Genomic DNA, 12,491 nt, shown 5'->3' with positions numbered 1-12,491 from the left:
TCACAGTCAGATTTTCTGGTTAGATTTAATCAAATATTTACATTAAGTAAAAAAACATCCAACCTAATTTTTTTTATAAGAAGCAACCTGTAATAATTGAGTTGCTTCAACTACAAACATTACTTCACTTGAAGGTAAGAAACTGAGGTTACACCAAATATTTATTTATTATTTATATTTATCAGGTCAATGCTAAAATGTTGGGTGTGATTAATTCCTTACTTCCTGAGGCAGTGTCACATGTTTTCCGTGCGTTGGCTTGGAATAAAAACAAGGAAAATTGTTTCTTGTGTTGCACCTTCTGCACTGTAACTCCTCCGCATTTACCTGTGCACGTTTACTTGTTCCTTATTTCAGATCTGACTATAATCTGCTGTTTTATGTTGAGGTTTTATGTTGGTGCTGATCTTGCCTCTGGAAAGCACTTACACAGCTTCTGTGTATGAAATGTACAAATAAAGCTGCCTTGCTTTCAAGCGCTTGTGAATAAATGAAAACTATGACGTTCTTACGTGAGTTAAAAGTGAGTTTATTCAGAATTCTGCTGCTCAGCATGTAAATAAAGCATCACCGTGTTGAGCTAGAATCTGGTGGAAACCAGCCAATTAAAGGTTTAAAAAAACAAAAAACGAAAGATGCACCTCTGGAACGAACAAGCCCGGAACCGCCTCATCCAGTCCTCAACATCTGGATCAAACTGCTCCACTTCACGCGCCACCTTCCTGTTAGGGTAGCGCGTCGTGCTGCCCGGTGTTGTACCGTTTTCTGTAACCATCACCGGGAGGAGCCGGAAGAAAAGGGGGTGGACGTTATTTTTTATGTTAAATCCATTTTTCCAACAACATTTTAGCTGGTTTCTAGTCGGGCCGGTTGAAGCTGAACGTCGCCTGCTCTCTCTCCTGTAGCGAGTCTAAAATCCCTGATCGAGCATTTTTGCGCTTGTTTTTCTTTTAAACTATAAATGAATTGATTTCACATTTAAAACCAAACCAAGCGTCCGGCAGCAGGCCCAGTTCTTGGTTCGTTCACACCGACCTGCAGAAACTCACTTTCATCATCATACTCTTCTTTTCGTTTGGTTTTTTCATTTGTTAAAGCTCTCTAGCAGAAATAGCATGACAGCTGGCCCAAGGGCGCTGATCTGATCCGGAACCTCCGAACTGGACCCGAGGCGCGGAGAGACATTCAGCAGCTTTCTGGTGTGAAGAGATGTTTTCACCCAGGTGCAGCACTTTTATTCGTAATAAACAAACCAGCAGCCGCGGCCCAGCGGGCCTGTTGCGCTGAGTGGTTCCTGTTGTGGGTAAAGAACCGAACCTGAAACAGAACCGGTGCTAAGACCAGAGCAGACGTCAGGGGAATATCTCCTCAGGTTCGCTCTGCAACATCACCGCTCACGTCTGCTCATCTAATCACCCTGATGCTCGGTCCCCGGGTGTGTTTGCGGGATTGGTGGCTGACAGACACAAGAGGGCGTGTTGGCGCGTGCCTGAGCTGCCGCCGTGCGTCCCGGTCCGGCGGCGCGTCCTGATTGAAGGCTCCTGCTGAAAAGCTCTGCTTCGCTGTGCTTCAGGAGCAGCTCTGACAGGTAGTCCGGCCTTTAGGGGCTCTGAAGGGATGTGACACGGTCCGCTGTCCGTGCTGCGTGCACGTGCACGGCCCGTGCAATATGCAAATGCAGCTGCAGCATGTGAGGGGCTAGAGAGAACACGGGCCACGGTTCAGTCCTGACTTTTCTTTATTCACGTTGACAAACATTTCCTAAGATCCGAATGAAAATGTTCGTTTTATTTATAAAGATATTTAAAATTTAAATGTAGAAATAAAATTAAAACAGCCTTTAAACGGTCAGGAGCGATGTGCAGCAGAGGGCCCAAGAATGTGTGTGTGTGTGTGTGTGAGTGCGCGCGCGCGCCTTTGCTCGCACGTGGGAGCTCGTACACGTTTGAGAGTCTGCAGAGCCAATCCGCTGTTCATGCAGATGACGTGCTGATGTCCTACGTCAGCCCCGCCGCTTGCCAGGATCAGAGCTGCACACACACACACCGGTGGAAAACACACACACACTTCCTCACCGAGGCTGGACCGCAGCGCTCCCGGCCCGAGGCGGAGCGCAGACCCCGGCTTCCAGGCGCCGCAGCCCGCGGAGACAGTGGACCTCACATCGCCTTACTTTACAGACATGGGAGACATGGGGGACCCGCCGAAAAGTAAGACGCGCTTTGATTGTCACCGTCCGAACTTCCTCTCATGTAGTCAGGCCTTTTAACTGGCTTCCGTTTAAAACCCGCGAAGAAGAAAGTTAGATCTGCTTTCAGGCCCGTAGGAGCTAAAATAGTTTAATGACGTCAATTTAACTATGATGACGCTATAATAATAACAATAATAATAATGATAATAATAATAACAATTATTATTATTATTATTATTATTATTATTATTATTATTATTATTATTATTATCATCACGACAACACCACGGTGTCTTGCTGTCCTTGCAGAGAAGCGGCTGGTGTCTCTATGCGTGGGGTGCGGGAACCAGATCCATGACCAGTACATCCTGCGGGTCTCCCCGGACTTGGAGTGGCACGCCGCCTGTCTCAAATGTGCTGAGTGCAGCCAGTACCTGGACGAGTCCTGCACGTGCTTTGTCAGGGACGGAAAGACTTACTGTAAACGGGACTATATCAGGTAGGACGACCGGGACGGGACGGGACATCTCTACCGACCAGAACCGGAGGGCCACGGAGACTAGAATTATAGACATTTGTTTTATGTACCGAGAACCAGCTGATACTGGGCTGGTTCTCCGTCCGTGGAGTTCTGGTTCTGACTGAAAGACGTCGTGTCTCTATCCAAACTTGAAGAACCAAAGTTTCTGTCCATGAGAATCATGGGACCACCACACACACACACACACACACACACACACACACACACACACACACACACACACACACACACACACACACACACACACACACACACACACACACACACCTTAACGATAAGTGGTATCATGTTAAGAGGAAACAACGATGAGAAAAAAACCAAAATAATTTACTTGTCATGAAAACCAGACCCTGTTCTAACATGTAATGTTTTACTGTGTGTGTGTGTGTGCGTGTGTGTGTGTGTGTGTGTGTGTGTGTGTGTGGGACAGGTTATACGGGATAAAATGCGCTAAATGTAATATCGGCTTCAGCAAGAATGACTTCGTGATGAGGGCTCGGTCCAAAGTCTACCACATCGAGTGTTTCCGCTGCGTGGCCTGCAGCCGACAGCTCATCCCGGGAGACGAGTTCGCTCTTCGAGAGGACGGACTGTTCTGCCGAGCCGACCATGACGTGGTGGAACGGGCCAGCTTGGGCAGCGGAGACCCGCTCAGCCCGCTTCATCCAGCCAGACCGCTGCAGATGGCAGGTACAGGGCGGGGAGGGCCCTGGTTCGGATGGGTCAAACTACACATTTATAAACAGTTACAGCAGACTGCGCTCCTGCAACCGTCGGTTAACATTTAAGTGATGTCCGTAAACCCGCAGCAGGGTTGCGCACCGCGCGCCTGGTCGCTGAGCAGCACCGGCGTGCTGAGGCAATCCGGACCGGGCCTCAGCCTCAGTGTCGGCGCATCCAACACGCGCATCAGTGCACAGCGTTTGGTTGTGTGTGCTTTCATGTCACGTGTCTCAGAGTGGCCCAGGTGGACTAGAGTCCGGTCCTGATTCAGTCTCCAGTCCCCCTCCCCACCGATAGATCAGGACTGGTTCTGGGTCTGAATGACTACACGATACCATAAGTATGTGGTTCTGATTCTGCGCCCTGATGCATTAATTCTGCTGGACTGTCTCCATCTTGTCCAACAGCAGAACCGATCTCCGCTCGGCAGCCTGCGCTGCGACCACACGTCCACAAGCAGCCGGAGAAGACCACCCGGGTCCGGACGGTGCTGAACGAGAAACAGCTGCACACGCTGCGGACCTGCTACAACGCCAACCCGAGACCCGACGCCCTGATGAAGGAGCAGCTAGTGGAGATGACCGGCCTGAGCCCGCGGGTGATCCGGGTCTGGTTCCAGAACAAACGGTGCAAGGACAAGAAGAAGAGTATTCTGATGAAGCAGCTGCAGCAGCAGCAGCCCAACGACAAGACGGTGAGGCACCGCGGAAACACACACACACACACACACACACCGTGCGCGCGCGCGCACTGACCACAGCTGCCCTTTCCATGCAGAACATCCAGGGCATGACGGGGACCCCGATGGTCGCGGCCAGCCCGGAGCGGCACGACGGCGGGATCCAGGCGAACCCGGTGGAGGTCCAGAGCTACCAGCCGCCCTGGAAGGTCCTCAGCGACTTCGCCCTGCAGAGCGACATCGACCAGCCGGCCTTCCAGCAACTGGTGCGAGCTGCCCTCCTCACCTCTAGAACCTGTTAGAACTCAGCCTGTTCCAGATCTAGAACCTTCCGTGTTCCAAGTCTGTTTTATCAGTTTTAAACTCCGTCACCACACCACGCTCATCTAGAATGACCCTACATCCGTCCAGCTCACGGTTCCGTAGAATCAATTCGGACTGCACATGTACGCAAATCATTTTAATGTTCTCTCAGACAGGAGAAAACTAAAAGCGTTCCCCTCATCCTGCTGTCTTCTGCAGCAGCAGACCCGCGCGGCCCGGGTCCTGGACCCGAGAACCGCCCGGGACGGCGTCTGTCCTTCTGATCAAGGAAACCAGACCCGGAACGTGGTCTCGCTAGACCGGGACCCTGAGGCTGTGCGCCGCTCATCAGACTGTTTCTCTTTTCACTCATGATGATGATGATGATTATTATTATTATTATTATTATTATTATTAATAATAATAATAATAATAATAATAATAATAATAATAATAATATTATTATTATTATTATTATTAGTAGTAGTATTATTATTAACAATAATAATATAATAATATTAATATAAGTATGAATAAAAATTACTATTACTTTTTAATACACATTATTATTATTATTATTATTATTATTATTATTATTATTAATATTAACAACAACAATAATAATAACAATATAAATATGAATAAAAATTACTATTATTTTTAATACACATTATTATTATTGTTATTATTATTATTATTATTATTATTATTAACAACAACAATAATAATAACAATATAAATATGAATAAAAATTACTATTATTTTTAATACACATTATTATTATTTATATTATTATTATTATTATTATTGTTATTATTATTATTGTTGTTGTTATAACATGAGGGAGGTGAAGGTGAAGACCTAAAACCAGCTGCTGGTTGGGCCTGATGTTAATAATATAATTCCATGTTTATTTTTATTTTCTGGCTGTATGTCTGTCACGCGCACATTAACGGCAGTGCGCAACACCCCGCATCTCTCGCGGCTCCGGTAACAGTCTCATGCGTCCTGCAGGTCAGCTTCTCGGAGGGAGGACCGGGGTCCAACTCGACCGGCAGCGAGGTAGCGTCCATGTCGTCCCAGCTTCCCGACACGCCGAACAGCATGGTGTCCAGCCCCATCGAGGCCTGAGCGGCCGCACCGGCGCGCGGACCGAAGCACCGTCCCATTCCTCCGACAGCACCCAGCAACCCACCGGTTGTATGTTGACACTGTGAAGACAATCATGGGATTTATCACAGCCACCCGCTCATCCCGACCCGGCGGACGGACGCCCGGTGGCCGGTGCTGGCCATCCTCTCGCCTTACAGTTGCCAAAAAGAGAAGACGGAATGGGAATCTAAAAGACAGACTGCACGCGCTCAGCGGCTCTGAGCAGAAACTGGTGATTTTTTATCTCATCCATCCTGATAATGACCGAACGGTCCATTTGGAGGAGAACGGCTCCGGTTCTGCTCCAGTAATTGGTTTCCTTCATGGCCCACGAGGCACTTGCAACAAGGTATACCTCTCCCGCCAGGCTCCGTGGGACGTGTTTGAGGTGGTGTCCGTCCAGACCAACAGGCGTTTTCTTTTCTGTCCCAAAGATGTGTAAATTACTCACGAGTTAGCTCTCTGAACCAAGATGGTGTGTGTCTGTCCCCGTGCAACAGAATTATTTATTATTTATTGCCGATAAATTTGCCACCTTTTGTGTAACTTTCGTAAATGAAGTAAAAAAGAAGATATTTGAGTTTGTTGCGTTTGAGTTCAGTTTCATTCTAAAGACCCCCCCCCCCCCCCCCCCCCCGTTGCCCCTCCGCTCCCAGAACGAGCTCTCATCAGTAACTTCATTATAAACACGATTATTAGAGTTTTACAGCCGTCTGCATACACACCTGTGACTCCGGAGTCCGATCAAAACTCGGATGGCTTCTGCTGGTCAGAGTGTTTGGTTCCAGCCCAGATGTGGTTCGGATCACACCAAACTAAAACCAGACCCAAAACACTGTTTTAGATACTGGTTCTGGTGATTTTCGGGACTTCTGATGATTAATTAGTAACACTGACATATTTTATGTCTTCACCATCGGGTCACCTGAGATCAAAGCGGGATGAACAAGGATGCTGCTGAGGCTCCATCTTTAGAGCAGACTGGAGTTTCCTGGATAAGGCCACGGGAATCACACCGGCAACCGACGTTCAACAACAAGTTCATTTAAAACGTCCAAGTTTAGATTAGAGCACGTGAATGTGTCTCAGCTCCTGGAGCTAAATCTGTTTTCACCAGTAAAAGATCTTCTTTACTTATCTGAAAGAAATAATAATAATAATAATAATAATAATAATAATAATAATAATAATAACAAAAGCAGTTATTCCACCAGACGATACGTTTTTGTGTGCAAGAGGCTTTCTAAATCTATCCAGCTGCAGGATCTCTGTGAATGTTTACTTATTCAGTTTCCTCCATCGATCCTGACAGATGCGTCATAAATCAAACGGCCACCAGGGGCTGCTTGTCAAACAGAAGCAAAGATTAGATCAAACAACTCACTAAGGACCTGGACCTCAGAACTCAGAGTGAACAGGAAAGAGGGAAACCAGTGGATCCTGAGGAAGGTGGAATAGGTGGGGAGAGCAGAATAAAGAGAGAGAGGTGAAGAAGGTCATACAAAAGCCAGCTTGAACAAGTGAGTCTTCAGCTGCTTTTTAAAGGAGACCACTGAGTCCACTGATCTCAGGCTCAGGGGGAGAGAGGTCCAGAGTCTGGGGGCCACAGCAGCAGATGATCTGTCACCTTTGACCTTTAGCCTGGTGCTGCACAACCAGTAGGCTTTGGTCACTGGACCTCAGGGACCTGCTGGGGGTGTAGGGACTAAGAAGATCACCAATGTAAGATGGTGCTTGTCCATGTAAGGCCCTATAGACCAGAACCAGGATCTTGAAATGAACCCTGAAGGTGACTGGCAGCCAGTGAAGCTGGAGGAGAAGCGGGGTGATGTGGGTGTGTTTGGAGGACTTGGTCAGAAGCCGAGCACAGGCGTTCTGAACCACCTGTAGACGGTTCAGGGAGGTTCTGCTCAGACACGTGAAAAGAGAGTTACAGTAGTCTAAGCGTGAGGAGATGAAGGTGTGGAGAACTGTCTCAAGTTCAGAGCGGGACAGAATGGGACTCAGCTTAGCAACGTTCCTGAGATGGAAGAAGGAAGAGCGAACAAGAGAACTGACATGAGAATCCAGGGTGAGAGCTGGGTCAAAGGTCACACCAAGATTCCTGACAGAAGGTTTGGTGTGAGAAGCAAGCTGACCAAGAGAGTCTCTGACTTTGGGAACCAGCTTGTCTGGGGCATAGATGAGGACCTCAGTCTTATCTTCATTCAGCTGAAGAAAGCTCCCACCATCCAGGTTTTGATAGAGTCTAAGCAGGTGTGTAACAGCTGCAGCTTAGACATCTCATGGGGCTTAAAGGAGATGTACAGTTGGATGTCATCTGCATAAAGATGGTAGGAGATTCCTTTGAAGGAGCTCAGGATGTGCTGAAGAGGAAGCAGATAGAGGAGGAAGAGCAGAGGTCCCAGCACAGAACCTTGTGGGACACCATGGGTAAGAGAGGTGGTGGAGGACCTAAACTTGGAGACGGCCACAGAAAAGGAGCGCTCAGAGAGATAAGAGGAGAACCACTCCAGAGCAGTTCCTGATAGACCTACCCAGTCTCTCAGCCTCTCCAGTAGCAGGTGGTGGTCAACAGTGTCAAAGGCTGCAGTCAGGTCCAGCAGGACCAGAATGAGAGAGGGAGGTATAGCATTCAGAGACATGTAATATATCTATCTATATACATATATACACATATATATATATATATATATATATATATATATATATATATATATATATATATATATATATATGTATATATATATATATATATATATATAAAATCACCGTCATCCTCTTTATTTCTTCGGGCACAAAAAATAGTCCACAGAAAGGATAAAAGAGAAAGATACAAACACATAAAATACAATAACACGAAATAAAGATAATAGTCATACGTACAGACAACTCCTCCACTGTTTCCCCAATTTAGATAAAAACCGAGCCGAGCTCTGATTTATATTGGCCAGGCTGACAATGATACTGTTGTCAGAGACTGATAGTCTGCACATGCATCTGTATATAAGATTACGACGCACTGCAGCAAAACAAGGAAATCAGCATACATAACATCTGGGTTGCACTACTCGAACGAGGAATCCTCTACAGAGACCTCAGCCCATCATTGTATGCTACTTGTAGTTTTTGTAGACTGCTTTTCCTGTATATAAATGGGCAGCATTCAAAATGCTTTCACCAGTGTTAATTTAACAGGAACGGAGCACATAGAGAATTTTCGTATGGGCGTGTTGACCTGCACATATTGCCGGCAGCACTGCTTATATATATCCCTATCATCTGACAGGTCCACAGTCAAATAGTGCCCCAAGTATTTAACTTCATCACATACTGAAAGAATACCGTCTGATAAAAGAAAGTCAGGGAAGGTGAGCTTTTTATCTTCTCTGCTCCTGACCATCATAACACTGTTTTTTATTGGATTTGATGTCAAACTCAACCATATTGTGAGCATATTACTAGCAGTTGTTGCAAGCCAGCACTCTATGGGCTGAAGATTACCAAATCATCTGCATACACCAGGTGATTCACAGTAGTATCCCCAACATTACAACCAGTCCTACAGGTCATCCATATACACGTTAAAAAGGCAAGGAGACAAAATGCTGCCTTGCCGTACTCAATTACTCACAGAGAAGGCATCGGATACAGTACTCCCCCATTCAACAAGCATGCTCTGATGGGAGTACCAATATGTTAAAATCCTAATCAGATAGTTTGGGACTTTTCTACAAAGCCGTTCATGGAACAGCTTTTCATGATTAACTCTGTCAAATGCTTTCGGAAGCATCAATAAAACATGTAAAAATAGTTGTGTTGTGCGTATTATACAAATCCAAGATTTCTTTCAGTGCTAAAATACACGTATCTGTGCCTAACGTAGACTTAAATGCAAACTGATTGTCAGATGTTACAATAAACTTCTCCAGCCTTAACAGCAGGGCTTTCTCCAGCGCTTGGACAGAGTACTGGCCAAGGCAATGGGCCGATAGTTATCCTCATTATTAATTTGACCTGTTTTATCCTTAATTACAGGGACTCAAATAACTGACAGCATAGAGTTAGGTAGAATACCATGAACTAGGAGTCCTGTCAAGCTAATAGCCAAAAGCGGGTACCATTTCTCGCTTGCTAACTTTAAATGTTCCGCAGAGATATTGTCCGCACCACATGACCCATTTCTTTTGAGTTTCATCACAATATCATGAACCTCTTGCGTGGAGATAGTTGCACCCTCATGATCTTCTACACTATCTATCTGTGGGGGGTTACATCCAAGACAGTTGAACAATTCTGAGAAATGTTTAAACCATAACTGAGCAATCACCTCTGATCCATTTGCCCCGTCTATATTTGTTGGCAAGGGTACTTTGCATACATTCATTTCCCTTATTTCCTTCCGGAACTCATTGGGGCACTGATCCTGAAGTTTTCTTGCCACTGAGTCATTCCTAAGCATGTCTCCGTTCCTTTTCACAAATCACAGAGCCCTTTTTACATTAGTACCAGTGTGTTGTTAGTGTTAAAACACTGGGCCCCATTTAGGTTCACCTGCTTCAGCCCATAGTCTATAAGCTCTTCTAGCCTCCACATAAAGCTCCTCTACATGTTCATTCCATCCTGGCTTCACCTTTTTATAGAGGGGCCTACTTGAAATAAGTAGAGAATTGATCATTTCTTCATAAAGAACACAAAAGACCATGTTGTGCATTGTCACAGTCTACATCACAGCAAGTGAAAACCTCATTTGGCAACTTAATTTTGCTTAGCAAGTCATCAGTCCTACTACAATACCGATCTAGGTCCTGTCTGGTTAAGTAATCCCAATTCTATCTCTCTCCTCGCGGTGCATCATCCGTGGACACAAGGGCTGGTATATTACCCACACTGATCTTGATGCAAAATGGTATATGATCCGATATAGCAAGGTCAGCCTTTATACTAATATTTCCCAAAGACTCGTGTGCATCTTTAGAACAGATACAGTGGTCCAGCCAGGATGTTGTCAGCCAACCTTCACTAATATAAGAGTAGCTATCCACAGGTAATAGTACTTCACTGGCGCGAATCGGACCATTTTCTGTACAGAACTGCTTCAGGTATTGACCAAAAGTAGAATTGTTGTTTGACACATCCGCATTCATATCACCTACCGTAAACAGACAGGTATGAGGGTTGTCCTGGATGTAAGATGTAATATAAGCCAGCTTACTCAAATATTCATCTTCACTGTGTGGGCATTCACAGGGTGCATATGAGAAATTCCTTATCCTCACATTTAAACTCAAGACCTGTAGCCCAACCTACCCTCAGCCTGATTACTTCGATCAGCTGGTCAAACTTTTTATGCCACAGCACAGCTTCTCCTCCAGGTATTCTCCCTGTCAGTAGCTCAGAGTTATAGTCAGTAGTGCACTCCCCCACTCCATAAAAGTCTTTATGCAAACATTTTAATTTGTCTAAATCTTGCTTAGATAAAAAAGTCTCTTGGAAACATCAAATATCACACATGTCCAGAAGCGTGTCCACTGTGGAACGGCGTAGCTTGTCCACGTCCGTATGTCCCACCCTCAATCCACGCACATTATAAGATCCCACACTGATAGTCATTTATTTGGGGTGTGGTTGCCCACTGCTTGTACCCTCACTGGGTTGATCTCCTGCTTTACTCTGGGAGACAACAGCAGCGGCGCGCTGCGTCTCCAAGTCACCCCACCGTTGGGAGTTTTAGTTTTGTTATGTTTACGTGGCTCAAAAAAGCGACGGACATGGACCCCCGCTGGCCAGAGCTGTGGATCATACATATCAGACACTTGATCACATTCTGCACTAACCCGGAACAAGCTACATCTGTTATTGCTGGCAGTACTTTTCCTACAGGTCACCTGTTTTCCCAGCTTCTCCGACAGGTAGGTAGACAGAGTGATCGCTTCCAGCTCTTGGGAGAATCGAGTGGCGAACACCCTCACCAGCTTTGTTCTAATAACTGGGATGTTGTCGGCAGCAGCCGTTCCTAGGATCCCAGTTTTCTTGTGTTGCTCCCTTTTCCAGGGTTCTTTATTAGGACGGGCATTCTGACCTGCCCCATTGTGTTGCACCGATGAGTTCACGGCCCCCAGACACATTTGAGTGGCTTTTCTTTTCACCACGGTGGTCCGGGGGTTGTGACAGCCCATCCTCTTTACCTCTTGGTTGCAGTTCTGGCTGAACTGCCCTCTGTGCAGAAACATCTATGGCTCCCGTCTGCTCAGACGGGTCCTGGGCGTCTTCTAAAGCTGTCAGCCTAGAGTTCATAGTCGCTGCTGTGGCAGCAAGAGTTTTACTCGTAGATCCCTGGGCTTCCACAGCCTTCCTCACGTTCCCAACCTCCCTGCTCAGCTGCTCCGTCCAGCTGAGTAGAGCTGACGTGTCCATGTTGCCAAATCCCACAAGTGGTAAATAATCCAGGTGGTGCGAGACAAACCTTGGTCTATTTTCACCACACTCATTAAGCACCTTAAGGCAGTCTTTGATGTTGTTGACATCCTTTTGCAGGCCTTTATGCTTAACATAGCGTATAGAGGACCGGCACGTTTCTTATATAAATATATATATATATATATATATATATATATGTATATATAAATATATATATATATATAAATATATATATATATATATATATATAAATATATATATATATATATATATATATATATATTTATATATATATACATATATATATATATATATATATATATATATATATATATATATAATATAATATAATATATATATATGTAAGAATTAACAGCCAGATGTAATCATGTATTTGTGGAGATATAGGCCATATATAGGAAGAGATTACATAATATTTAGTTAATCTACTTTAATAAATGAAAGATATGACCAAATGGATC

At 45.3% G+C, this 12,491-nt stretch overlaps 1 protein-coding gene across 2 annotated transcripts; it reads left to right on the top strand.

The window, feature by feature from the left end:
- The first annotated feature begins 2,021 nt into the window (after positions 1-2,021).
- On the top strand, positions 2,022-6,169 carry isl1a (ISL LIM homeobox 1a). Of its 2 annotated transcripts, none has more exons than XM_054737763.2 (6): positions 2,022-2,210; positions 2,501-2,690; positions 3,163-3,422; positions 3,866-4,149; positions 4,233-4,400; positions 5,452-6,169. In XM_054737763.2, exons 1-6 carry the CDS (start codon positions 2,183-2,185, stop codon positions 5,566-5,568), a joined length of 1,047 nt encoding a protein of 348 aa, XP_054593738.1. In that variant the 5' UTR covers positions 2,022-2,182; the 3' UTR covers positions 5,569-6,169. The 2 variants fall into 2 exon arrangements, with proteins under 2 accessions (XP_054593738.1, XP_054593737.1); XM_054737762.2 differs by having other exon boundaries at positions 2,024-2,210; positions 3,863-4,149.
- The last annotated feature ends 6,322 nt before the right edge of the window (positions 6,170-12,491 follow it).

Source organism: Nothobranchius furzeri, chromosome 17 (genome assembly GCF_043380555.1).
Source record: "Nothobranchius furzeri strain GRZ-AD chromosome 17, NfurGRZ-RIMD1, whole genome shotgun sequence".
Classification (NCBI taxonomy): domain Eukaryota; kingdom Metazoa; phylum Chordata; class Actinopteri; order Cyprinodontiformes; family Nothobranchiidae; genus Nothobranchius; species Nothobranchius furzeri.
The sequence above is the reverse complement of the archived record's forward strand: the minus strand, read 5'-3'. Positions and strand labels throughout refer to the sequence as shown.